General features: G+C 39.0%; 1 protein-coding gene across 1 annotated transcript; it reads right to left on the bottom strand.

The window, feature by feature from the left end:
• Nucleotides 1-24: 24 nt before the first annotated feature.
• On the bottom strand, nucleotides 25-27,816 carry MANSC4 (MANSC domain containing 4). Its single transcript, XM_062569424.1, is given in 4 exon segments — nucleotides 25-59; nucleotides 3,620-4,240; nucleotides 4,525-4,659; nucleotides 27,693-27,816. Coding segments are annotated over 4 exon segments (915 nt in total).
• Nucleotides 27,817-27,937: the final 121 nt, after the last annotated feature.

The following is a 27,937-nucleotide window of genomic DNA, read 5'->3' as shown; positions in this document are numbered from 1 at the left end:
TTACAGTACTATTACCTCACACTGTTATGTAAGTATGTAAGTAATCTTCTTACTTATTGCTTAGATGGGACAAGTAGAAAGAGATTTGTTCAGTCCCTTTTCTTTAAAATCTGGAAGAGGAAACAAAAACTGACATATAAAAAACTTCCCAACATATGAAACAACTAATTATAATACAAAACATGTGTGCCTGTGTAATTGAAGGTAACTAATGTTCAGAAATACTGGCAAAAACTCTAGGCTAAGAAAAATGAAACATATTATATCCAGTTAAAATTACGGGAATTTTTAGGTAAACAGAAAGTGATTTTCACTATCAGAATTTGATTCAACTGCCTGCATGTGAATTCTGCATCCTAAAAATAATATAGAATTACGTAGCCTGATCATTCTGCAGCACAGTAATTTTCATCTCCAGGCAAGAGCACTGCGCAATACAAATTTTATCATATTCCCTAAGTTTCAAAATAAATTGTATTTGGAGTTCTGGAGTTCTGGAGTTCTGTGCTGCAAATTCCTGAAAATAAAATTTGTGTAGTTTGAGATGTCTTAATTTCTCAAATAATGTGCTTTCTCTTTTGCTGGGAGCTGTGATGTGAACACAAGCAGAACTTTGGAAGAGAATGGCTCCATTCAGTCTGAAGAAGACATCCCAGAGTGCAGATCTAGTGCTTTTATAGAGTGTCTAGGTTTAGGTTTCTTAATTGTTAATCCTATAAAAATACAATGTTCTTCAAAATGAGGTTTTTGCCAAGCAGCAAAATATGAACTTTGTCATTAGGATTTATCTTGACCATATTAAAGAGACAACTTGATAAAACATTTCTTAATTACTACATTATCTTGGATGTTTATTGGTGTGGTAGCAATTAGACAAGCAGAAAAGTAATTAGCTGAATTTTAGACCTACTCTTCATATACCTTTACCTTTGAGATGCAAGTTGATTTTAAAATATGTTTTCTTTGATTAAATGATTTTAAAAATTGCAAGGAATAAAATCTAATTTTAAAAGTCTTTGTTACAAACTGATGTGAGAATGCTGGCTGAAGGGTTTTGTGAGAGAATTCCATGAAAAAATATGCTTACTACCAGTATTGAGTGGAGAACACTACAATTTGACGTGGAGCATTTGATTAATCACTTTATTTACTGTATTCAATCTGATTGCCATACTGTGAGAAGCGTCTAGACATTGGCTGTGATAAAGATCAAAACATAACCTTTGCTGACTTTTCATTCCCTAGTTAAGATTTTGTAAATGGTAATGAACTTTGCCTACCTCTAACACAGAGATGTTTCACTGAACAATGAACATTTCCTTCTGCATTTGAGTTGGAGCACTGTGCAATGAGAGTCCTGAATTAAATGGTCTGTAGCTCTTAAAGAAGAACCACACTGGAGCTCTTGGTGTGCATCACCATTGGTGATGTAAGTTGTGGTGACAGGATATAAAGTACGTCACAGTACTTTACAGTTGAGGAACTGAGTTCCTCCTCTGATGTGCCTGTGTTTCCTAATGAAATGAATCACATCTGAGAGTTCTCCATTTCAGGGACAGTTCCATTAAGATTATCTTAAGATGAAAAACACCTAAGAAATATTTATTTAAAGTATGACCATATTCATTTTTTGATACAATATAGAATACCTTGCTTCCTCTCACCTAGTTCCTCTTCCTGGAAAAGAACGTATGTCAGCTTCTGCTTAACACTGAAGAGCCATTTGGGTCTCATCATTCTTAACTGAAGTTTTAATTGTGAATATCTTTAGTGACAATTTAACAAAGACTATGAGCTAGATCCAGCCACATAATGAATTAGAAAAGTGTGATTTGGTGATGAAGATTAGGTTACTCAAATCTGAGATACATTTTGCCATGCTTACATCTGAAGAGATTCAACATTTTACATATAAGCATACAACTGCTCTTAAATCAAATCATACTTCTCACTTTTTTTAGCTAAATTGGAAGAAACTGGTTTTGAGTTATTGCAAATAACTAAAAACCCCCTCTCCTTTAGAAAAGGTTAAAATGTTCTTTTTATCCCTGTGACTATCTTGTGTCTGTTACGTATAAATTAGCATAGAAGTTTAATTGAAGACTTTCAACAGATTCTTTAAACTTCAGTTTCTTAAGCTACAATGCTGATGAATGTATACTAAAGCATAATTTTAGGGAGATTTTTTTTCTCTCAGAATGATGTACTGGATTCTAATTAGATATTCATGTGGCCTTATAATCTCATTGCTCTAGTTTTTGAACATTCCATGAATCTTACGAATTTTAAAACAATTTTCTATGTAGACTTGTGACTATTGATTTCTTTTTTCTTTTTTTATCATTTACACTTCTCTGTAAAATAAAGAAACTTCTTACAGTAAGTGAGGAGCTCTGAAACATCAACAAGTTTAAAAGATGAAGAACAATCCTGGTTACCACTAAAAACGTTTGCTTTGCTAAACAAACTTCGTAAGTATGGTAAGGCAAGGAAATAGTTTGCTGCCCTGTTGATCTAGTCACTTGATTTGTATTTAGGAGGAGCACTTTTATTAATGCAGTATAAAGGGTTAGGAAACAAAAAAGTTGTTTTATTGTAATGCTAGCTTCTAGAACTGTCAAAGCCTTTTGTGCTGTATTGCTGTGCAACATATATTAAATAAATGTCCCTATTTTAAAGAGCTAATGATGTAAACAAAAAATAGAAGTAGGCTAGAAAAAGCAAGTCAAGGTGAACAACCTAAGTTGATACTAACAGCAAGATATGAACAGTTTTTAGTCAGCTGCATTTATCTCTTATTTAGCCAATAACCATGTGGATTTTTGAATGCATAACAGAGCAAGTAAATTTACAAAAGCAGTAGAAGTCTGAAGGTGTTTCTGAGAGGACTTAGAAAACATTTGAAGCTATATTAGAAGAGTGAAGTGAGAAGGGTGAAAATAAAGCTTAAAGTTTCAATGATCAGATATTTGTGTATGAGTTAATTGGATTTAGTAGTTTTGAGGATTTAGGGGTTTTTGTTGTTTTTTAAAGAAGTAAAAAGTGCTGGCTGAATTGTTTGGTCTCAATATTGGGGATAAATGCAGGAAAAGCACCTTGTCTGTAGATTTTAATTACAGAATATAAACAGAGTTTTTATAGAAATGAGTAGATCTGAGGCAATTAAGGGATGATTAGAATTAAATGACTCTTTTATGATACTGTAAAACTTCAATCCGTTTTGCTGATTGCATTTACACTTAATTTTCTCTAGTTAGTGTGAGGGGAAGGATTTGTAAAGCTACAGTGAACCTGCTCTCTTAAGTTACAGTAAGTACTGTTAAGCATTTGTCTGGGTTGGATTATAGACCTAAATGTGCTCAGATACCTCTGAACATGCAGTGGGAGCTATGAAGTGTGTACCTTCTCCCTGAAGAGCCAAGGAAATTGTGTTTTGTCTCATGAGAATGAAACTGCAACAAAAAGATGCTAAAACTATCAGTAAAAATTATCTTTTGTTCTGTAAAAGAAACATGTAAGAAATAATTCATTTTTTTAAAAAAAGTTCCAAAACAAGGATAGTGACAGTATTTTGCAAACTACTTTTGACAGTAGTATATTCTATTAAATGTCTAGATACTTTTTTCTCTCCTTGTGGGTTTATACTGACCTCTCCTCTTTCTGCAACACCCTGCTGCAAAAGCAACAGTACAACAGCAAAGGAAGATGGGAGAAATGCAAAGAACAACAGGAATAAACAAGAAACCTAAGTCTACAGCCTCTCAAGCAGGTGCCTCATTATCTGAAGTGTAGTTCCTACCGCTGTAGTCTTTGGTATTGTTAAAGTGTTACTTACTGCTGTTCAGACAAGGAGGAGTGGGTACATGGGATAACACCTTGGGAGATTTATAGATCAAAGTTAAATGTACAGTCCTTTGATCTGAACTGGTGAGAGACTCAGTGCTTGTCTTCTTAGCAAAGTGATCATCCAGTAGAAAGGTTTCTGGCCTTAACAAAGTGGTAGCTTCAATTTTTTGGCCGATCAGGCTTGTACTGACGGTGTAACTGTCTGCTATTAAGCCATGGCTAGTGGTAGAAGATGGAGCTTCGGGTAGAAGAGAACTTGATGTTACATTATTTTGCTGGCATCTTTCCGGCTCAGTCATCCTTCTGCTGTTTTCCCTTTTGTGTTTGTTCAGTGAGGAATGAGTATTTGGCTCTTTCGGTGTCAGTTTCTCAAAAATAAGATCTGGATCAATCCCTATTAAATCATAAACAAATGTTCTTTAGATACTCATCTTAGAACCTGAATCTTGAAAGCAGAGTATATCTTCCAGGTCCTTTCTCAAATGATGAATGGGAGAAAGGGGGGAGGTATTCTCTGAAATAGGTACATTAATGAAATACGAGAAAAACTTTGATGCAATTTTAGCATTATGTGTATTACTTAAGAAGATTTTTCAGTGTAACAACTGACCTAGTAAAATTTTATCTTTTCTTACTGTTGCTGTGTTTTCAGCCTTTCTGCACATAATATCTGATTACCTATTGTGATGTTGTACAAAATGGTGTTGATTCCTGCCTTGAGTATGCAGCTTTCCAATGCTGGGCAAGACATATGCAGGCAGTTCATGTTCTTATGAGGAGCTCCATGGTAGAACACTGCTAGATTGAAGGAAACTATAACAAGAAAAGAATAAAGCTGAGTTTGTCAGCCTCATGACCCTTGCATTTTGCATGCTACTACATTATTTAACAGTAGAAGGGCTATAATGCTGGGGAGCTACATAGTGCTTTAAATCTGTAGTTCTCGTTATCTTAAAAATAATTAAACCCATGGTCAGAAAAGTGTAACTATTTAGGACTATTATTTTACATCTGGAGAAAAGGGGTAGAATGGCTACTTGAATTCCAAATGTATCTCTGATTAAATAAATTTACAGAATTGATACACTGTAGCTTGTAGTCTTTTGCTACCAGTTTCCTCACACAGTCCCTTCCATCACACCTCAGCTGCAGGGAATGGATCATTTTTAAAATGATCCATCTAGCTTGATCCATCTAAATGATTTCTAAAATGAAAAGTAAAGCTATCAAGGAAGATACCTTTAAGCTGTTTTCTCCTATGGATACCTGTCTGCTTGAAACTGTATTGCAGTCAATTACTTCAGCCAGACTATTAAGTGACCATCTACTGAACTGCAGTAAGCAAGCAGCATCCTGCCCTATTGTCAGTTCCCAGTCCTTTTCCTTGTTTGCCCTTGTGCTATTGGGCTCTGTGAACAAAGTATACCGACTCAGTTTAGACAATTCTTGATTAATGTTTGGAAATTCAGTTCTATCTTTCCACATCAGAAGTCAGGGCTAAGATAATAATGAAGAAATACCTCAAATATTTGTCACTGAAACACAATTTTCAAAAACATAAAGATGCCTAAATTCCAATGATTTAAGATTTAGATTAAAAATAAGGCTTAGAAGTCAATTTAATCAGACATTTTTGATAGTTTTATGTTTATCTGCATGCTAAAATATGTATGGTTAGTGTCATACTATATCAAAACCTATGCAAGATTCTTCTTTCAGAGTCTTACAATGTATCAAAAGGTAAATATCTAGTCAAAAGTTAATTTTCTTTTATGATATCAGTCTGCTTGGAGCAGGATAATAATTAGTTTTGGGGTTAATTAGAAGATTTTTTTTTTTATTTATTTTACCTAAACTTCTCTTTCTTGCCTTGAATGTAATCTCCATAACTAACACAGCTACTTGCAATTAAAAAAGCATTGCCAGGACTGAGGAAAAATCAAATCACAGAAAAGCCAGTAAATTACTAAAAATGCTAAAGATGATAACTTTTCTGACACTGATTGTGAGTCTCAGGCTTTGCACTTGAGAAAATTCTAGCATTCCTCCTGAGTCTCAGTTGGGCAATGTATTTATGAAACAAGCTTTTGAGATGAGATACTTATATTTATTTCTTAGTGTAACTCTCATTAAAATATGTGAATTACTAGAGCTGAAATGTTGCTTCAGGCAAACATTTCCTAAGATAATTCAGTGATTTTTGTTAATACTGAAAAAAGAAGCATTTTAGTTATAGTATATTGATGTAGCACCATTAACAAAAAGCTTTATTTTACCTAAATTACTCAGAAGCTACCTAGCTTTATAAATGTATTCCATTTACTTAGGTGTTTATGCCAATCATTATTATCATATTTACAAGTAATTAAACTAATTTGTAATACTTCCCTGTATATAAGGGAAAAATCATGCAACTCTTTCCATTTTATGTAATCCTAAAAAAAAGGCTTAACTATCCACATATGAAAAAAAGGAAGAAAATACACTAAATCCAGCCCTACTATCTTTTTTGTACTACTTACCTATTTTTTTTCAGTTAGAATCCTGCCTACTGCATCATACAGCAAATATACAGCTTGGAAACAAGTTTTTCAGTTATAATGAACTTATCTGCCATAGGAGAAAAGTATTGTTTTCAAAAAATGTGTGCTATGCAGTTTAAGTATTTGCAAAGCATTCTGTCTGTGTGAACAATACAGATTCAGCAGCTTTATGGAAATGATGGATGACAGACGTGCTACTGCAGAATTTGTATTGTCTTGTGCTTTTTAGCTACTTTGGGTATAAAGATCAAAGTTGTCTGCCTATCTAAAACAAAACAGTAATACCTACAGATAAAAATTGAATTCTTTAATTAAAGGTAGGTAGAGGTATGATTTGATATCAGCTCTAAAATAAAGAGGATAACCAACAATTTTTCCTTCCCTTGTATCATTTTTGTGTCCTATATCTAACTCTAGTTAAGCTTCATTATTTATTAGTCATAAGAACTTGTGCTTAGAGTATATTCTTAGGCCATTAAGCTTGGTACAAGGAAAGTTATGATTATACAAAAACCAAAAGATGATGTCTTGTGGAAGATAGTGATAATTTTATATGGATTATACAAAGCTCTGGCTCTTTTGTATGCTAATTAGTCTACATTTTTATTCAAAAGATAACATATATTCTACAGGATTAAGGAGGCATCTTTAGTCATTACATAAATATTTTGATCTATTTCTTGAGAACTGTGAACATTTTTACAGGTGATATACAAACTACATTGGCTTCCATGGATAAGGCAAATTAAAATCCCTCATTTTTAAGAATTAGTGTCTAAATACAAAAGTAGTTCTAGGCATCACAAACTTATTTTTTTTTAATAATTTTTAGCATAAATTAGAAGTTTAAAAGACAAAGCCCTTCAAATATTTGTATGAAATATGTATTATAGTATTGGATTTTCTGTGCTATCTCTTTTTCAAAGATTAATGCAAACTAATAATGTGATATTTTGAAGTCATTGTTTGAAAATCAAAATTTTGACGTTTTTGTTCACATTGGTAATTTTTTACTGGAAAGAAAATTGTTCTTCATTTTCATCACATACTGTAGCAGTTTGTACCTTTGCCTTCAGACCCAGACACACAGTGTTCTGGATTTTGTTAAAGAATGGAAGTTTTGTGCTAATAGCATATTTTATGTTTGTTTTTAGCATGATATACAAACACTATGCAGGTTTGCTAATATAAAGACTATCTTATTTAAGAACATATGAAAATAATGTATTTACTTCGACAGAGGAGAGAAATCTTCCAAAATTTCCCTACTTCCCATATTTGTGCAAAGTTGTAGGGTCTTTAGAAACTCCTTTTTTTCAGCACAACATACTACTAAAAATGTTTTCCATTTCAATAATTACTTTGTAACCTTTGAAAATACCATTAAATATTAAAAAAAAGAAATTTCTAATTTGAAGAACTTGGTTGTTTGTGGATACATTCTCTTTTGGATGTGTGATGGAATTGATTGCACAAAATTGAGTAAGAAAAATAAGTCACAAACTTTTTTTGGTAAGGAAGGCCTGTTCTTTGGTCAGGATAAAAGCTCCAAGAACATGCTATAAAACATTTTTTTATTGCTTTGAAGAGAGATAAGCAACAAATTTTATTGTTTGCTTTTAAATTATTTCAAAAAATTTTTGAATTGTACGATGACATTTTAGTAACTTTGCTTTTAGTGATAAGATAATAAAGAAAACCCTCTTATTAAACTTCTTATAAATCTTTATTTCTTGAAATCTAAATGAGGATATTTATTTACAGTAATGTTGGTGGTAGTGACATCATGTGTCTCCTTGGGACTTTATCAGAATTACCAGCTGATTTAAAGTGTACCTTTGAAATGCCATCTAATGTCTATATATTTTTGCTAAGACTGTAACAAAATCGTATTTGACTATGTAAAAACAAGGTTCCAGGTAGCATTACTTATGTAATGCTGTAAGATGCCCAGTCCCTTGTTTAATGACAAAAAGTTCATTGACTAAATAGAAAAAAAAAAAACCCTGAAATTTATATAATAGCTATTTCATCACGATAATAAGACAGAAGCTGACTCCTCCCAGGAATGCCTCTGGCAATTATATTAGCTGTCTCAATGTTAGGTGATCAAGCTCATATCTTTACTCATAATTCAAAATTTCCTCAAAACATACATCGACAATTTTTAGGAACAGGCAGGCCATTTTCATCATAGAATCATGGAATCATAGAATCACAGAATCAGTAAGGTTGGAAGGGACCTCTGGAGATCATCTAGTCCAAGCCCCCTGCTCAAGCAGGGTCACCTAGAGCATGTTAGACAGTATAGCATCCAGGCGGGCTTTGAATATCTCCAGAGAAGGAGACTCCACAACTTCTCTGGGCAACGTGTGCCAATGCTCTGTCTCTCTCACAGTGAAGAAATTCCCCCTCACATTCAGGCAGAACTTCCTGTGGTTCAGCTTTTGCCCATTGTCTCTTGTCCTGTCGCATGGGACAACGGAAGAGAGTTCAGCCTCATTCCCTTGACACCCTCCCTTCAGGGACTTATACACATTGACAAGATCCCCTCCCCTTCTCCAGGCTAAAGACGCCCAGTTCTCACAGCCGTTCCTCATAGGGCAGATGCTCCAGCCCTTGGATCATCTTCGTAGTCCTATGCTGGGGAGCCCAGAACTGGACACAGTACTCGAGATGAGGCCTCAGCAGCGCTGAGCAGAGCAACAGGATCACCTCCCTCGACCTGCTGGCAACAGTCTTCCTAATACCTTGCAGGATACCATTGGCTTTCTTGGCCACAAGGGCATATTGCTGGCTCACGGTCAACTTGTCATCCACCAGCACTCCCAGGTCCTTCTCTGCAAAGCTGCTTTCCAGAAGGTCAGCCCCCAGCTTGTGCTGGTGCCTAGGGTTATTTTTCCCTAGGTACAGGACTCTGCACTTGCCCTTGTTGAACCTCATAAGGTTCCTCTCCACCCAGTCTGTCCAAGTCTCTCCAGGTCTCTCTGAATGCCAGCACAGCCCTCAGGTGTATCAGCCACTCCTCCCACCTTGGTATCATCAGCAAACTTGCTGAGAGTGCACTCTGAGCCCCTCATCCAGGTCACTGATGAATAAGTTGAACAGGATGCGACCCAGTACTGAGCCCTGGGGGACGCCACTAGTCACAGGCCTCCAACTGGACTCCACGCCACTGATGACGACCGTCTGAGCTCTGCCTTTCAGCCAGTTCTCAATCCACCTCACTGTCCACTCATCTAACTCACACTTCCTGAGCTTATCTAGGAGGATGTTATGGGAGACAGTGTCAAAAACCTTGCTCAAGTCAAGGCATACAACATCCATTGCTCTCCCCTCAGCTACCCAGCCAGTCATTCTATCATAAAAGGCTACCAGGTTGGTTAAGCAGGATTTCCCCTTGGTGAATCTATGCTGACTAATCTTGATCTCCTTCTTTTCCTCCACATGCCTGGAGATGACATCCAGAACGAGCTGTTCCATCACCTTTCCAGGGATGGAGGTGAGGTGGACTGGCCTATAATTGCCTGGGTCCTCCTTCTTGTCCTTTTTGAAGACTGGAGTGACAGTGGCTTTTGTCGAGTCCTCAGGCACCTCTCCAGTTCTCCAGGACTTTTCAAAGATGATGGAGAGCAGCCTGGCAACAACATCCGCCAGCTCCCTCAGTACCCGTGGGTGCATCCCATCTGGGCCCGTGGATTTGTGGATGTCAGGCCTGCCCAGAAGGTCTCTAATCCTATCCTCCTCAACCAAAGGAAACTCTTCCTTTCTCCAGACTTTCTCCCCTACATCCAGGCTCCAGGATTCTTGAGGGCTGCCCTTAGCAGTGAAGACTGAAGCAAAGAAGGCATTCAGTAACTCTGCCTTCTCTGTATCCCTTGTCACCAGGGCCCCCGCTCCATTCAGTAGTGGGCCCACATTTTCCCTAGTCCTCCTCTTCCTACTGATGTATTTGAAGAATCCCTTCTTGTTGTCCTTAACATTCCATGCCAAACTCAATTCCAAATGGGCCTTAGCCTTTCTCATCGCATCTCTACATACTCTGACTGCATTCCTATAATTCTCCCAAGTAGCCTGTCCCCTCTTCCACAGTCTGTGTACTTTCTTCTTCTGTCTGAACATGGCCAGGAGCTCCTTGCTCACCCATGCAGGTCTCCTGCCCCCTTTGCTGGACTTCTTACTCATAGGGATACACCGCTCTTGAGCTTGGAGGAAGTGATGCTTGAATACTAGCTTGCTCTCCTGGACTCCCCTTCCTTCTAAAGCCTTAACCCATGATATTCCTCCAAGTAGGTCTCTGAAGAGCCCAAAGTCTGCTCTCCTGAGGTCCAAGGTTGCAATCCTGCTTGTTGCCTTATTTCTTTCCTGCAGGATCCTGAACTCCACCATTTTGTCATCACTGCAGCGAAGGCTGCCCCCAACCTTCATATCTCTAACCAGTCCCTCTCTGTTTTTTAGGACAAGGTCCAGCAGGACAGCCTTCCTCATAGGCTCCTCCACCATTTGTGTCAAGCAGTTGTCATCGATTCATTGCAGGAGCCTCCTGGACTATTTGTGCCTTGCTGCATAGTCCCTCCAGCAGATGACAGGGTGGTTGAAGTCTCCCATGAGAACCAGGGCCTGTGATTGTGGGGTTACTTCCAGCTGTCTATGGAAGGCCTCATTTACTTCCTCTTCCTGGTCAGATGACCTGTAGCAGACACCCACAACAGTGCCCTCCTGTTAGCCTGCCCTTTGATCTTCACCCCTAAGCTCTGGACTGCCTCCTCCTCCACCCCTAGGCAGAGCTCCATGCATTCCAGTTCATACTCCATATTCAAAAACCTTTCAAGACTTTTGAGTTTTGCAATCAAATTTAGGCACCACAGAAGCACTCTTCAGTGCACTCCTGGCAATATACTCCTGAAGTGTAGTGATACAGAGAAAGTATAGCTTTAAGGCTTCAGACAAGCAATGAAGGAGCAGAGGTGACCTCAGAAAGCCCTCCTGATGTCATGCGTAGCTTGGTGCCCAGCCCAAGGAGTGTGTGTGTGTGGGGGGGGGTGTCTGGTGGTCTGAAGAGACCCCGCTCTGGAGGGGCAGGGGCTGGGGTGGGCTGAGGGCGGATTTCCTGGGGTGCTATCTGTGGGCCTTTTGGCTCGCCAGAGAGCAAAGATGTTCGTGTGCCAGGGGAAGTGCTCCCGGGCCTCATGCCCAGCTCGTGGGCTCCAAGTCCCCTCCCCATTCGGGTGATCTGCAGCAGGGTGGCTCCTGGAGTGTCCCTGGCTGTGCCATAGACACCGTGGAGCCCCAGGCTGGGCACAGTGCTCCCGGCCTCCCGGCACAGTCTCACGAGTGCCAAACAGCAGGCAAAGCTTACTTCCCTCGAGGTGCTGGCCCCACTCACCTGCCCTAGGGAATGGATGCCTTCTTGTGATTTCAAGGAGGATTTCTAGAAAGGTCCTGTGTAGTAAGAAGTCCTTTTTGTCTGGTTTCTCTTGCAGCATGCTTTGGCCTGGACTGGAAGCTACTAAACGTGCTCCTTCGCTCATATGCAACTCACTGCTCTGCATTTACAGGACACTCAGGGTCTGCTGAGAGCTGCAGGCAAGGCAAAGCCAGGTGAGGTGGGCAGGGCCAGGCACAGGACTGCAGGCCAAGTGCCCCTGAGCTGGCGGCAGGGGAGAGAAGCAGAGGCATGTTGCTGAGGCGGGCACTGAAGGCCTGGGGCTGCACTGCTCTGGGGCTGCTGGGGCATTGGGCAGGTGGGTGGGGCTGTGTTTGTGTGTGGAGGCCCCAGCTGGGCTGCTCAGGGCCATTAGGGCCTGTGAAGTGCCCTCCCCCCAGGCCTTGAGAGAGCAGTGCAAGTGCCTTCAGGGATGTGGGTGTGCCAGCATGGTCTGCATGTGGGCCCTTGTCCCTAGCCATTTTGGCCTGGAGCAGCCACCCCTGAGGAGAGCACATGCCTAGCCCCAGGCAGCTGCTGGGCTCTTCCTTAGCTCTGGTGGAGCAGGGCTGTTGTGGACTTCTCTGCCCGCTGGAAGTTCTGGCTGTCAGTGGTAAAGCTTTTGCTTTTGGCGTATAATGTGTCTCTCTCTCTCTCTGGCACTCTTGTTCTCATCTGTTTCCAAGGCATGTGGGAAGAGGCTGTGCGTGTCGTAGGGCTCCTGCAACCTTGTCACTGCTGCCTGAGAGCCTGGGCAGGTAGCCAAGTGTGGTGCTGGGCAAACAGTGCTGGGTGCAGCCAGAGGCTGGGCTTCCTTGGGCAGCAGGCTGCAGGGAAGCCGAGCAGATGCTGTAACTCGGTGGTGGGGGAGGTCTTCTGGGGGAAGCATGGTGCAGTGTTGCTGGATCCTGTTGGCAGTTCAGGGCCTGGCATGCCTTTTCCTGAGTGCCTGCCTTGCTTTGTTTTCTGGAAGGGAGGAGATGCAGGGGGGACTCTTAAGCTCGAGAGCTATGAGTCCAGATGCCTTGCCTCTGTGCCACATGTGCTCACCGTGGCCTAGAGGCTAGCAAAGGAGGCCAAGCTCATCTCCCTGCTCTGCCCTTGCCCACTGGCAGCTTTTGCTCCCCTTTCAGCATAGTGTAGCTGCCCTGGCAGTCAGACGAGAGCTGCGCTTTGGAGCCTGCCTCTGCCTATTTTTCAGGTAGTGCAGGAGGCTTGAGGGGTTGTGTAGGCATGACCTAGGCAAAGGCCTTGGAGACTATGATGGGAGTAGCGGGGTGGGGGGGGGTCGTCAGTAGCAGCTCCAGTCCCACGGAGAACTGGAAACCAGCTAAGTGAGGCAGTGGCCGTCTGGAGGCTTTTGCTCTTGGAGGCTAGAGTTGAAGGTGCTTAGATGTTGTGCTAGCTGCTTTTTGGCCTAGGCGTGGGCCCCCTCTTTCCGGAGATGTATAGCAGCAGCAGTTGAGCCTTGGAAAGCTCCCAAATATGTCGCAAGGCTCCCTGCAGCTTATGTCCTTATGGCTCTGGCAGCACACGAGAGTAGAATTGTGAATCATTCTTGGCTTGTCTGGCAGGGCAAGGTCATGTCTCCCATCACCTGGATTTTCCTTCACGTGGATGATTTCTTTTTCCATGCCATTGCCAGTGTGCTCGGAACAGGATGCTGGGAAGACCGATTTCCATTCTGGGTTAGGCAGGAGGACTTTTCTAGAAGGTGACTTGGAGCGAGATGAGCTCAAGATGGTGGGAAGGGGAAGATGGGCACTCTTGTCCTGGGAAACGGTTTGCCATCAGTGTGGCAGGTGTTGCCTTTGATATGAGAAGATGTCAGAGCTGATAATCTCTGACCAGGTTCATTTAGATATTCCATGCATAGGGAGTGTGCGGTGTTTAATAGAGAAGTTTACTTTGAAGATATTTGTTGTTACATGGCATTTTAGATGTAGCAGAGTTACACAGTAATATGTTGAAATCACAATACATATGCAACTGGTATTAGTGGCATCTATAATATGCTCACCCTCATGATTGCCAGGAAGGAATAGGTGGGTTGAAGCCAGCTGCAGCTCATTGCTCTCTTCAAAAATTTCTTTGTTAGTTGTTCAGGTTTTATACTCTATTTTGGGCTGAGCCACATGTTCACTACTTCCCCCATGCTGATCTGGCTAATCTCAGAGAGACGTTCACACCTTTTGTTCAACTCGGAAGGAAACACCCTCTTTTCTTCGCTAAATTCTTGGTACTTACCTGAAACAAGGGTCACCCTCCAGCCCCCTCTGCGTGAAGATTAAGGCATGCAAGGGTTCTAATTAGGAGGTCAAGTTGTTCCTGAGCTTGAAGAGCACCTTGGACATGTTCATCTCCTCTGAGCCTTCTTTCTTTACAGGGGTTATTGGTTGGTCCTATTCCACCCCTTGGCTCAGAGCTACATTTCATTATCACATGGTGTTGCACAGTGAGCTTAATACATTCATTGCATCATTGACCACCTTCCTTGCTTGTGCACAGTGAGGGCAAGAATATATGAAACCGGTAATTTACAACAGGTAAGTATGTGATTTAACTTTATTTAAGATCTCAGTTATGTGTACTATTCTATTTTTAAGGTAACAAATCAATATCAAGGTCCAAAAAGAAAAAAAAATACAGTAAGTATTAATGGTATGAGTGTAGGATTTAACACTAGTCGCAGCACATTGTTGGCTTTTGGTGACTAGCCTTTAAAGATGTCATACCAGTAATGTTCTGTGAGACTAGTTTCTACTTTTGATACTCAAATTAGTTAATTGTTATCATATGTCATTTTTACTTTTCAGTTTCAGACAGCTGCTGAGTAACCTTGCTGTTGTGTTTGAGAAAGTCATCTAGTTTGCAGAAGGTTATTCCAAGTATTGTTGAAGTATTAAATGGTGCAAAGAAAGACGTTTTTTGTTCAGTCATATGAGCAGTTAACCAGTAAGTCTGCTTAGTAATTTGGTCCAAAACATATGTCATATTACAACGGCAAATGGTGCCAGGTCCAAAATTAACATTATGTTTGAAGTAAATAGCATTGGGAGTGGACACACACATATCCAAAACCATTGTCATGTATTCGTGTTTCGTTACTGTAGATAGAGGTACCAGGTGAGTGTTTCATACTGCGTAATTCTGGAGGTCTAGGCACATTAAGGCAGGTCCATCCTCGGCTGGATAGGCAGTAGTTGCAGTGCTTACTTATTTCATGGGTGTCATTAGCATTACAATGTAAAGGATCTCCTGCTATGTTATGTACCCAGGTATTTTCATTGGAGATTTTAGGAATGACAGCAGATCAGCATAAAGGTATTGTTTTTGTATGAGTGTCCCTAATTTGTCCTATCTCTATTAACTGCAATATTATTTCTTTTGTATCTCAATAAGGGCCTTCAATAGTTTTGAGGCACCCTCCTTTGAATTTATCTTTCACTAGGTCAGGGAATAATCCTTCTAATGTTTGTCCTTGACTGTTTTCAATGGCTAACCAGATCTGGTTGATTTGTTATTAACTTGTTAATTGAGACACAATACATGATAAAGCAGAGCCAACTTCGCTTGATATATTTTTGTTAGGTAGTGATTGGGACCACAGGGACACATTAGTGTGCCCCCAGAGGTGCCAAGTACCTTGCCAATTCGTAGAGCTGTCCATAGCCAGCTTGCAGTCATTCTGGTTACACCAGCTTCAGTTTCTCCCAATACTGACAATTTGTTTGCTAGGGTTTCAATATCAAATGAATTTAACATTCCTGTTCCTGTACCAAGCCCTTCTAGCAGAGTTTGAATAATATCTCTTCTGGTTCCGTGTCTTACTGGTCTGTGCTTTTGTAACCACCAGTCATATAGAGGGTCACTGTAATAGGATTCCTGCGCTAGTGCGTACGTTGGTTAGGTCTAAATGTACATTCATTGTCATTAATTTTGGAGCCATACTCATGGGTTCTTGTCCAGCATTCAGTTGCATTAGTTGGGGAGTACTTTTGTTTACAGAGGTTGTCTGGGATGTTTTATAAGATACACAATTAGGAACAAGTGGTATTTTAATTTTATCCATTTGCATTGATGTGCCCATTGGTTATTACTGGTGTTTACAGAAAAGTTGTCATATGTTGTTATTGTGGGCCACAATAATTTTTTTTTTTTGAATGAACTCTCTGAACAAGACACCAAGAAGACCTATTTCTATTCTGGGTTAGACAGAATGATTGTTTCAGAAGCTTATATCTTTTTTTTTTTTTTTTTTTTTTTTTTTTTCCCTAGCTCGTGAAGTCCTGAAATACAGAAGGCAAATAAGGATAGGAATACAATATTTAGATACACAAAAAAACACTATATATGTAAAGCTTGAACTAGTGATGTAAGTAACAAAAAAAAATCAGGCTGCAAGTCACTGCCTTCATTGTTTTTCTAGTTATGTTACCGATGAAATGCTTATCTTGCCAATAGAAATACCTGCTCTGCTGATAGCTGCTTTTGCAGCACATTGGATAGGTAACATTGCAGCCCACTATCAGAAGTTTAATAGCGGGGTAAGAATTCCAGTAAATAACTTCCATACTTATAGCAGACGGCAATAAACCAACCTCAAACAAAAGCATCTTGGCTTTGTAGGATGTATTCACAGCAGATGCGGAAATGATCATCATACTATTTTCTGCAAAACTGAAAGACAAATCTGCACAGGACAATTATGTAACTGTAAAGTTTGCATCTGCTAGTGACCCTTCAGCAGCTATGTAGTAACTACAGTCAGTAGGGCACAGTGCTCCTGGCCCATTCTCACGAGAGTTGAGCAGCAGGCAAAGGTCACTGCCCTTGGTGTTGACTACACTCTCATGCCATGGGAAATGTTCAAAACTACATATATATGTATATATGTATATACATATATATGGTAACCTGGCTTATCAATACTGTTGAAGTTAAAAATATTCAGAAATGGACAGGTAATTTCTTTTTTTCTTTTCTTTTTCTTTTTTTTTTTTTGGTAGCCTTTCTGGTAAGAAGTTATTTTCCTTAATTTTCTCTTGCATTGTGTTTTCACTTTGATTAGGATACTAAGCCTCCTGCTCCGATCATTTTCATCTCTTGAGTTCACAGACCACAGCTTATTTGTGTGGCTCTCCTAATGTATTCTACCATGAAGCTAGAAAAGCTCATATTTACAAAGGTGAAACAGTGGTTTTCTGTACAATTCAGTAGAGTGCAGCGCTGAAAATTCCAATTTAATGTCAAATGTATTGCTGTACATATGCAAAGAAGTATAAGGCATGTTGTGCAGAGACTCACTTGGGAGTTAAAAGCAGTATAGCCCTGTAAGCACAGTTTTGCATCAGAACAAATCATAATGTGTTCCTTAAGGGCTAAAGAGTTCAGGAGATGAGGTACAGAGCTGTTTAAACACAGGTATATTTTATTTATGCTATATGAATGGCCTGAACCTGGATGGAACTAGTGCTGGTATAGTCGATATTATACTGAAAGTTTCTTCGACAATCTTCACTGGCTGTTATGAGCAAGTCCAGTGACTTCCACTAGTATATCATTTCAAATTTGTTTTGCATTTCTATGACTAAGGCTCAAATAAATAAATTCCAGTTTGCAATTAACATTCCTCCAGTTTTGCTGCACAGAAACTTTGTGGTAATACACTGAAGTTTCATATTGTTTTAACAGTTTGTAATCATAGACTGTATTTCTACTATCTTTTAATACGAATTATAATCACTTTCATACATATGAATTATCAATACATTACAAATAAGGGATTAAAGCTTATTGAAGTGCATAAGGAAACAATTTTTTTCAAAAACATATTCAACACACTTCAATATTCATAAGATTATTCCATTAAAGTGCAAGAATACACAGTGGATGTTGTATGGAGCAGTTATATAACCAGTTAACAGATACCATCCTTCAGCTAAAGGAATTGATTCCTCAGCAGTGATTAGGAACTTGAATAGTCCATATTATAGGTCAGTTTTAATATCATGGATCAGGATGGGTAAATACTCAACAAGGAAATGTAGAGTTCTTTCAGAGAGAGTCATGCGCATCAAGCTCTATCTACCACTCAAGCAACTCAGTTATTAACAGGGCTCAAATCCTCCCAACTCTGTTTTTTGAATAATAGTGACAGAGTTGATGGCTGAGCCATATGAATGGAAGCAGGATCTTTTTATACCTCTAGATCTAGTTTCAGGCTTAAACAGAGTCAGCTGTTGTCTGTCTGGCAGCTGAGGAACAACTGTCTTTATCTGACTGTGTTAACACTTAGATGCAGTTGACCTGCAGTGTGGACTAACCATAGCTGTTTATGTGAATAACATTGTCTCCAGTGTTCATTATTCTCTGTTCAGTGCTCCTGAGGACACTGAAACATTCTCAAAATCTGAAATAGTCCTGTAAAAGCAAAGGGAAAGCTGAAGGGCCTTTACCTGTGTTTCCATAGTACTTCTATTCTACATTTTTTTTCTGGTTCTAGTTATTGTTTAAATGTGCTGCATAAAGAATATTTTTTGAGGTGGGAGAGCGTAATGCATTTTGACACTTCTGGATTTTATTTCTTTTTGAGTAGTGATACTAGAAATATTTGTTCTTTCTGTGTTTATGTATGCTTTTAATTTATAGAATGCAATTAATGCAATGGTTATCACTGGAGTGACAATCAGCAACTTTAGTGAAATGTTTAAGTCTACTCTAATGTTGTTATTAATGTAACATTAATCTGACCACTTTCTGTTTCAGTACATGTTATACAGCTGTCAATGGCTTTACATGAAGCATTCACTCTGACAAGCTTTTTTTTTTTTTTTTTGAAATTATACTTGATAATGTGAGTTTTACCTATTGATTTAACAGCATTCAGCCTTTCTATCATTTTATTCCTTGTCTCTTAAGTGACTAAATGCAAAATAATGACATTCAAAGAATATTCTCTGCTTGAATAGGAAGAACAAACTAGTTAAACACAAAGTGCTTGTTACTTTTCTCATTCATATAGTATTTTTCATCACTAGATTTAGACTTGCAGATCACCTGGAGAGGTCACTAAACTATTTTTGCTTTTTACAAATTTCTCTTGGTGTTAATTTGTGTACTGTCTACTATAGAACATTATTCTGAATTTGCCACGGGACCCTTTTCTGGATGGTAAATGAACTATTTTTGTGAAAGACTCTAGTTTGACTAAATCTAAATTGCTTTGTATGAACAAGGGAAGTATCTTAAAAGTCCTCATGCAAACTATGCTACCAAGGAAATCTAAAATGTTACCTTCCTTTAAGTGAAAGCAGGGGGTGATTATTTTACAGATATGTAAACTAAGAAGATACTCTTAATTAATAGTTTTATAGTTTAATATTTTAATATAGATTAATAGTTTTTATAGATCTGCTTTTTATAAGGTGTGAAACTTTACCTGGAAGCTCTTAAAAGGGGTGAATGGTGTTCGTCAGTCTCAAGCAAAGTGGAACAGCCAAGAATTATGTTCTTCAGAAGTATCTGAATCTTAGAGGTAAATAATTACTAGTAGACTAATCTATCAGCATGTTCAGGAAGGAACAGCTCCTGTCACACTTCTATGCATCAGAAGTTTGAAGTTGGTGCTTGTTAGCTCTTGATGCTGCTAGTGAGCTGGCAGTGTCTTGGGTCCTTCTGGAGCACACTAAGTTGTGTTCTTGGTATTTTGCAAAAGGATAAAGTCATTTTATTGCTTACCTTAGATCTTTTTCCTTGCTGTTAGGATCTGAAGTAGACATTTAAACAGGTTTTTCAACAGAAAAATTTGCTCACTTAAAGTTAGATATAGGTTATTAATTGATGGTGTGTGTATTTTTGTTGTTTTTTTTTCCTCCAGTGGCCAAGGATCTTTTTTTTTGTTTGTTTGTTTTTTCTTCCTTTTGCTAGTCTGAGTGGCTAACTTAAGGTTGAAGTGTACCTGAACTCTGTTACTGCTTCTGAGTGAAGTCTTAAAAATGTGAATTCACCTCTAGCAACCACCACAAGCAATTGCAAAATACATATGAATCTTTTGAAGTGTTATTTTGAAACAGATGAGAAATAAGGACAAGTAATTTGCATGAGGATCCTAGAGAAAGTTCCTCTTCTGATTCTTCCTTGTCCCTATTTGTTTCCAGAAATTTAAGAATGGAAATAACGTAAACCTGATAAAAATAGAGTAAATAACTGTACAATAATTGTTCACACCACCTGGTTTTCTAGCCATTCAAATCCTCTGATCTTAAGGTGTGGTAATTTCAGAAGTTTTATTATTACTTTTTTTTTTTTTTTTTTTTTTTTTTGCTCAGGAATGGCTTCTGATATGGTGGATTTTGGTTTTTCCAAATGTGGCTTTGAGCCATTCATTTGTTTTCCTGCGGCTTAGCCTCCTTTAAGATATATAACCTTTGTGCGCAATTGACTAAGTCATCATTAGGTTCCCCGAGTTATTTGGGGGTTCTGATTGTTGTTAATCCTGTAACAAATGTTGCCTGGCTCTTAGACCATGTTCAATGTTGAAGTGCAATATTATCTGTCACATGCAGGCTTCTTAGACTTCTTTCTCAGAGGATGTAGAGTAACTATAGCTGAGTTTAACTACCACCAGAAATAATGATACTGGCAAAGATTTAGTTACTTGTGCAGACACAACGTTGTGGGATAAAAAAAAAATCACATTGTTACTGCATAAAATTGCCAGATATTTTTAAACTGTTGTCATCTAACAAACGAATCATACTTGGTCAGTGATGATGTTGAAACAATTTTTTGGCCGTCATCTGTTACAGCCCTACTGTTCAGGGCACCACTTCTGAGTTCATTTTCCTTCTCTTAGAGGGAAAATCCTTTCCTTACCTCCTAGAAATGGCCAGCACAAAGGTTACTGTAGTAACTGCTAGTTACCGTAGTTTCACTTACTTAGAATGGATGTGTCTTAAACCTGTCTTCCCCCCCACCGGAAATAAATTCACTTAAGTAATAACATCTGAAAGGTTGCTTCTGAAGCTAGACATATTAATTTTTTCTTGTAGCTGTGAGATTCCATGCTTATCTAGTAGCTAAATGCTTAGATTCCTGTTTGGAGACCTTCTCTTTCTCACTTTTACCTGTAGAAATTTAAAACCGCGTCTCCCACTTTACCCAGGGATGTGCTAACCCCACTGAATCACAGTATTGGGGATCATTGCTCTCTTACTTTATCACCTTTATCCTATACTTGGCATCATAATTGTCTATTCGGAGAACTAGGAAGAGTTCATTTCATCAAAACATGAAAAAAAAATGCATGCATACTTACTCTGTTTTCTGTGCTGCTTTGCTCTCTTAAAATTGTTTGAGAGTGATGGAAACTGCCAGTATGTTAAGAAACAAAATTAGACCAAAGCATCGATTAGATCAAGTATGTAACGAAATTGTTCTTTCCTCTATTAAGGAAACTGAAATTTTTTTTCATGGCCCTGTTTCTATGTCAGGAGCTAGTAAGTAGTGATAGGCTGTGATTATGTTTTCCTATTTGGGGAAAAAAATTTTTTTCCATTATGTTGAGTTAGATTAAGAGTTAGGAAGAGCTGACTTCAAAAATTATAGTGCTGAAAGCTGATAAGATCTGACCATGGGGATAGCATTTAAATGTCTGCATTTTGTCTAGAGTGAGGGTGAGATGACATGGCAAATACAATTCTGGATAGTCCATGTCACTGGGAGAAGTAACTACATCCACTACTGAGTTGTAAAGACTGTTTTTTTTTTTTTTTTTTTTTTTTTTTTTTAAATGCTCTTAGTGCAGCAGGGAGTTGTAAGATAATTTCTTGTTAAGAGTGAAACATATCATCATCTAGACAAACTGTGTGAATAAACCAGGGAGGATAACACCAAGGAGAATCAGGAAAGCCTACAAAAGCATAGTATTTGTAGTTTGAGTGGAAAAAGGGGATTGAAAAAGCAATTGAAGGAGCTTAAAGTGTGTGTGGGGGGGAGGTAGGTCGACACCCACACAAAACCACATTTCCAAGTGTCTGAAAATTCAAGTGAATTTTGGAGGGAAAAAATGAGTCTGGCCTTTCATTTTAATGGAGGAGGCCAGTCTATAGTCTTTGAGACGCTAAAGATGTTGCTTAGCCACTGTTTCCAGGGTGATTGCATGCTCCCCAAATGTTATAAATTGTCTCATGCTCATTGCTTGATCTTAAAGGGAACTTTTGTTCTTTGCGTTTTTGCAGAAAAGACATGCTGCAAATATCAATCAAATCATCCATGTGGTAACATGAGGTTACTTCTGTGGTAGTAGGACTGGTGAAATTGCTTATTTTGAACTTGCAAATGCTGTCAGCTGAAGGAGTTTTTTTCCTTTCTTTTTCTTTTTTTTTCCTTCCCCCCCCCCTTTTTTTTTTAAATCCATCATACTATGCAATATTATGTGTATTCATATCACTGCACTTAGGGTTTTTTGCCACCTCTATTTGAGATGACTTAATTATTTTATGATAAAAGAAAATGATATAGTCCTTAATTCCTGGAGGTCTTTTTTAATTCCTTTGACTATGTAGCCAACTGGAAAATGAGGAAAGTATCTGTGGCACTGGCACAGTGAATCGTGTTGACAAGTAGCAACAGAATAGATGGTGAAGATGTTTGTGGTTTTGTTTCCTTTCTTCAGGAAGGTCACAAGTTACTTTGGATCTTTTAGCATCCATCTATAGCAGATGCCTTTCTGTATTTTCCACTTTTTTTTTTTTTTTTTAATATAAACTTGCTATCTGAAAGCTCTGCAGGACCAAGGTATTTCATAATTGTTTTCCTTAATATTTATTTTGAGCTAGGCCTGTTGTGGTAAGCTGGGATTCTTGTTAGAAAGGACTGTGAAGGAAAACAGAATATGTAGGAGTGGCTTAGGAAGTGCTTTTGATGTTTGTCCTACCAAAAATCAGGAGATTTACAGTTTCTTGACAGTATAAAGCCATAAATGAGAGAAGAAACAAAGTTAAACAAAAGTTCAGGGACTGTTTTATCATCTGACTGTCTGACTTGGGCTATAAAATTTCTGGTTAAAATTTGTTTCATCTGGAATGTATGTTCTGTGGAAATGACGGTTCTTGTTTTGAGAGTTACTATAGACAGAATGGGTTGCAGTCCTGGATGAGTTCTTCCAGCTGAAAAAAATCTTACTGTTTTAAAAATAAGTTTAGGCTGCCTATTTCAGCTTTTCAGATTTGAAGAAAATCACATTTTTTTTTCTCTGCTGTGTAGATTTCAATCTTACTCAAGTTTGGTTAGATTTTTGCATGATGTCTGTCATGATTTTAACTTTTTTTTGGATATTTTCTCTATTCAATATAAGCCTTTCTTATCGAAGAAGCTGATTGTGAAATGACTGGTTTCAGGTAGTTAGCATAAATAAATGATATAATTGTATGTACTTGTCCCTAATTTTTGTGGCTGTGTATTGGATGCTGATACTAGTCAGGAATGGATGTATTTAATATCATTTTTGTTGTTTATACTCAGGAAAGCATGTTAAGCATGGCTATGAATACTTTTCAATAAGTACATTGCTATGCTCAGCTTTTATATATCTTATTTAGCTGCAACTCTATATAGCTAAAATATTAAATATTTTGCTGCTTTTAGTAGAGAATAGACTTTCAACCACTGTTATATACCAGTAATAATGCTTCCACTGAGATTTATGATAAACTTACTGAAAACAGAGTGAAGCCAAACCAAAAAAACAAACAAACAAACAAACAAACAAAAAACCCTACCAGGTAGGATGTGTTGGACTGGGAGTAGACAAAGCCTTCTTTTTAATATAACTTGATAACTGCTACTTGTTTGGTGTCTTAGTTGAGCTCCAGAGTTAGTGATCTTTATCTTGAATTTTCAAGATATTTGCAGAGGAACAGCTTGGAATTTCAAATATTGGCTGAAAAGGATTGCAAGAGTTCTATATAGGGATATGCGGATACTTTACTGGATTTAGATTTTAGTCCTTTTTCACCATATTTGGTTTCAAATTGCCTCATCCATGAGTTCCCCCAGCCCTTCCCCTCTACTCCCCATCCCCACCATCCACAAAAAAAAAAAAAAAAAAAAAAAAAAAAAAAAGAAAAAAGAAAAAGAAACTGTACAAACCTGCCTCACTACCTGATGGTATCTTCATCTTATATTGATGCTTGTAGTCATGTTATACTGTGTTTGTGTTACGCCATTTCACATTGTGTTATGGATTGTCATAATGTGATGAGGCATGTGGAAAAGTAAAAAGATCAAATGTGGCACAATGGAGTGGAATGCTCCAAAGCACAATATCCTTCCATTTTTCAGTAGCTGAGCTATCCATATACAATTTAAAGTCCTACAAGCTGTAGAAAATTAAAAATTCAGAATCTAATTTAAAACTTGCAAGTGCCATGCTCTTACTATTGTGGTTTAGAACTCTGTAGTGGTTTTAAGAATATTACTGTGGTTATTTCCATAGAAGGATACCTATATAAAAGTTCTCTTAGATTAGATGCTGAATGGCTCTTTTGAGTGAGAAAGGGAACAGAAGGTACTCTATGTTTCTGAGGACTTGATTTGTGTAACCGACATCTATGTTAGTAGAATAATTAGATGTACTAGCCCTCCTTAGCGATGGAATTTAAAATCTGTTAAGTGGCTTCTGCTCTTGAGTTTTGCCACTTAGCCTACCAGGTTCTATTTATGTCTGTATAGCTTTGCTCTTACTCTTTCTCTAATACTGCTGACGGGATAGGGTAGTAATAAGCCAGACACACCTATCTTGAAGGAATTAAAGAAGTCATATGTGAGTGACTGGAGCAGGTCTGGATTCATTGTTTCTGGACTGATACGAAGTGTGCCATTTTCTCACCTATAATTTCCAGTAATCAAATAAGATCTCAGTCAAAGCTATACTTACCTCTTTCATGATATCCCAGCTGGTCTGGCTATATTATGCCTTCTTTTTCCAGTTCTTGTTTTGATTTTTCCCATATTTGGAATAAGTTTTTTATGCCTGTGTACTTTCTGTTTTGATTCATATTCCCATTGTAAACCACTGGTATGAAATTTAGAACTGGAACACCCTGATCATTCTTCTCCCTTTTCCTCTTAATCTAGGGATCTAATTTTTATTGTATTTTAAAACTTAGATATGCTTATCACTCCTGAAGGAGGAAAGATAAACATATGCCTGTAGTGCAAAAAACTGATGTTCAGGGCTTTTGAACTTGCATATCTTGATCATGCCAACTCATAAGCTTTTTAGTTTGTTTTGATTTTTTCAACAGCTCATATGCTAACTTATTATGGAAAGGATGTGTTGGTTGTACAAAGCTCTGTTCAGATTGAGTGCTTTTCTATTTTGGAATAGGTTATTATCAACAGCCTAATGATAGCAAGATTTGAAGACCTCCTACATAATGAATGGGTTGTATCAAGAGACATAGTAAAGATTGCTGTCAGAATGAGGACTAATGTGGGACACAATAGTCTATGAATCTTACGACTTTGTACATGAATGTAGAAACTAAGTGCTATTGGTGCTTCTGCAGGGCTATTTTATACTGCAACCCCAAATTATGGGGATGAAATGTAGACCAGTATTCCTGCCATGACTTGTTCTGATGCCTTTGCCTCTTCTGGTACACTATCTCTTCTTGCTTCCACCTTTCTTAAGCCAGATAGCACTTTATATTGGCATATTCAGCAAGTAACCCTTGTGTTTCTCCTGGAGGCCTGGGACAATCCACAACAATCAGCAACTGACCATCATTTAAACTATGTTTTACTAAGCCAACTCTATGCCGTGTAACAACCTCGTCAAAGAAGCATAAATGTTTGGAAGACTGTAGGATTTATGCCAACCACTAAAATTCTAACTCAAGGAAAATGAATAATCACCACTGATTCCATTTTGAGGCTTTTCCAGCTGAGAAATGGTAAGCCTGTGGATGGAGTTCTAGGAACATTTCAAGCGTCTGTTAACTGCACTGGAAAGGCTGAATTGAGTTTTAGCAATGCCTTTGAGTGAAATCATGATATTGCATGGTAACTTAAGAAAGGTTTGTATCATTTTAAGAAAAGACTAAGGAGGAAGTCTTATTCCTATCTTCCCATATCTGATGGGAAGGTATAGAAAAGGATCAGACTCATCTTGGAGGTGCGGGTAATAGGACAAAAGGTGATGGCTGCAAGCTGCAACAAGGGAAGCTCAAATTAAATATCAGAGCAAAAACATTTTCACTGTGAAGCTAGTCAGATACTGGAACATGTGCTGCTCAGAGAGTGGAACCATCATCTGTGGAGGTGTTCCACACTTGACTGAATGAGGTCCTGAGCAACCTGATCTAAAATGTCCCTGCTTTGAACTGGGGATTGGACTCCAAAACCTCTGGATGGACACAACTTACTGATTCTGTAACTCTGGAGCAGCTTGTACAGAAAGTCAGTCCATTAGATGTTCTAGATTTCTTGGAGGACCTGGTGAGCAATGAATTGACCCTGCGTGAGGAAAGTATAACCTCTAAATAAAGTAGATCCTAAATCTAGGAAGTGTTTTCTGCTGCTTCTTATATATGTCCAAGGGCAGCTTTGAAGATTTTCCTGAGGATAGCCAATGAATTCACTGTCAAGGAGGATTTAGACTCCCTAGAGTATGACTACCTAGAATTAAGTGTCTAAGATAGTCACACAACAGCCCTTGTGTTACTGCAATTATCAAATGTATCTCAGGACTTGTTAAACAACATGGGCCAAAAAGTATCCAATGCATTGTCAAGTATGTATAAATCTGTGCTCGTGGATTGAATGGCAGATCTTAGAAGGTGGTGATCATTGGCACAAAGTCTAGCTGAAGGCCTGTATCTAGCATTATAGGCTAGCCATTAGCCACTAGGTCCAATCCTGTTCAACTTAGTCATCAATGGCTTGCCAGATCCTGTTGAGTGGATGCCACACTGGCATCCATTGAGTGACCAGCCACATGATCCTCAGCCTGTATTGTTGCAAGAGGTTCTTCCTTGCATTTGTTCTTGTTGAATTTCATATGCCTTCGTTGGCCTGTTCCTCTGAACAGCAGCCCTGCCTTCAGGCATATGAACTGGTTCCCCCCAGTTTGGTCATCAGAAGTGCTGGGATATGTGCTCCTTACCTGCCTCCAAGTTACTGAGAAAGGTGTTGAACAGGACAAATCTCAGGATACACCCAGGTGGTGCTTGTATCAGTACTACGTGCTACTTGATGGGAATGGTCCGTGTTGTAACTTTTTGCATCTGTACTACCTGATACTTCGTGAGAATAGTCTAGTGTTGCAACTTTCTAGCATCTGGAACAATACCTCTGTGTTAAGCAGAATACAAATAAGTAACTAACAAGGTCTTGGAACTCTGTGAGAAAGAACAGCAGTTGGTTACTTATAGCCACAGAATCACCATGAGAAGCAGTCCACATGAAGGTCAGAAGTTGAAGAGTAGTGAAATAGCGAGCCCCAAAGTCAAATGTGGCCCCTGAAATAAGTCTGCACGCGTGCGCAGTATCATAGCCCGGTTATGCAGCTGGGGCGGAGTTGGGCTAGACTCCCTGCACTTGTTGGCCTCGTGTGCCGGGGCTCCCGCCTACCACAAGTAATCATAAATACCGGAGTTTTTCCAAAGGAGAGGGAGGCTGCTACACAGCAGAGGACCCAGAAAAGATTGTGCCTGCCGACTCTCTCTCTCACCATGCAGATGATTGGGACAAGCATTGAATGGTCCTTCTCAAGATTACCATCGTGTCGGTCTGTTTGTAAGTATCTACTTATAAACTGCTTGCTACTTGAAGAGGATTTGTGTGTATGAGTTTGCTCTGGCTTGCCAAACCGGATGTTTGGCCGTTGGGAATCCAACTAGAACATAAATTGGCGACGAGGATGGGATTCGCAGGGTTTGCAGCATAGCGGGATTGATGAAGTGCACAGCTGTACCAAGGCTGCGCCACCCGCATTGGCGGGACTTGGTCGGTGGAGTGCACAGCTGTACTGAGGCTGCGCCACCTGCACTGGTGGGATGCGGTCAGTGGAGCACGCAGCTGTGCCGAGGCCACGCCACCTGCATTGATGGGACTC

Source organism: Rhea pennata, chromosome 1 (assembly GCF_028389875.1).
Source record: "Rhea pennata isolate bPtePen1 chromosome 1, bPtePen1.pri, whole genome shotgun sequence".
Taxonomy (NCBI): Eukaryota; Metazoa; Chordata; class Aves; order Rheiformes; family Rheidae; genus Rhea; species Rhea pennata.
Note: the sequence above shows the minus strand (reverse complement) of the source record. Positions and strands in the feature narration are given on the sequence as shown.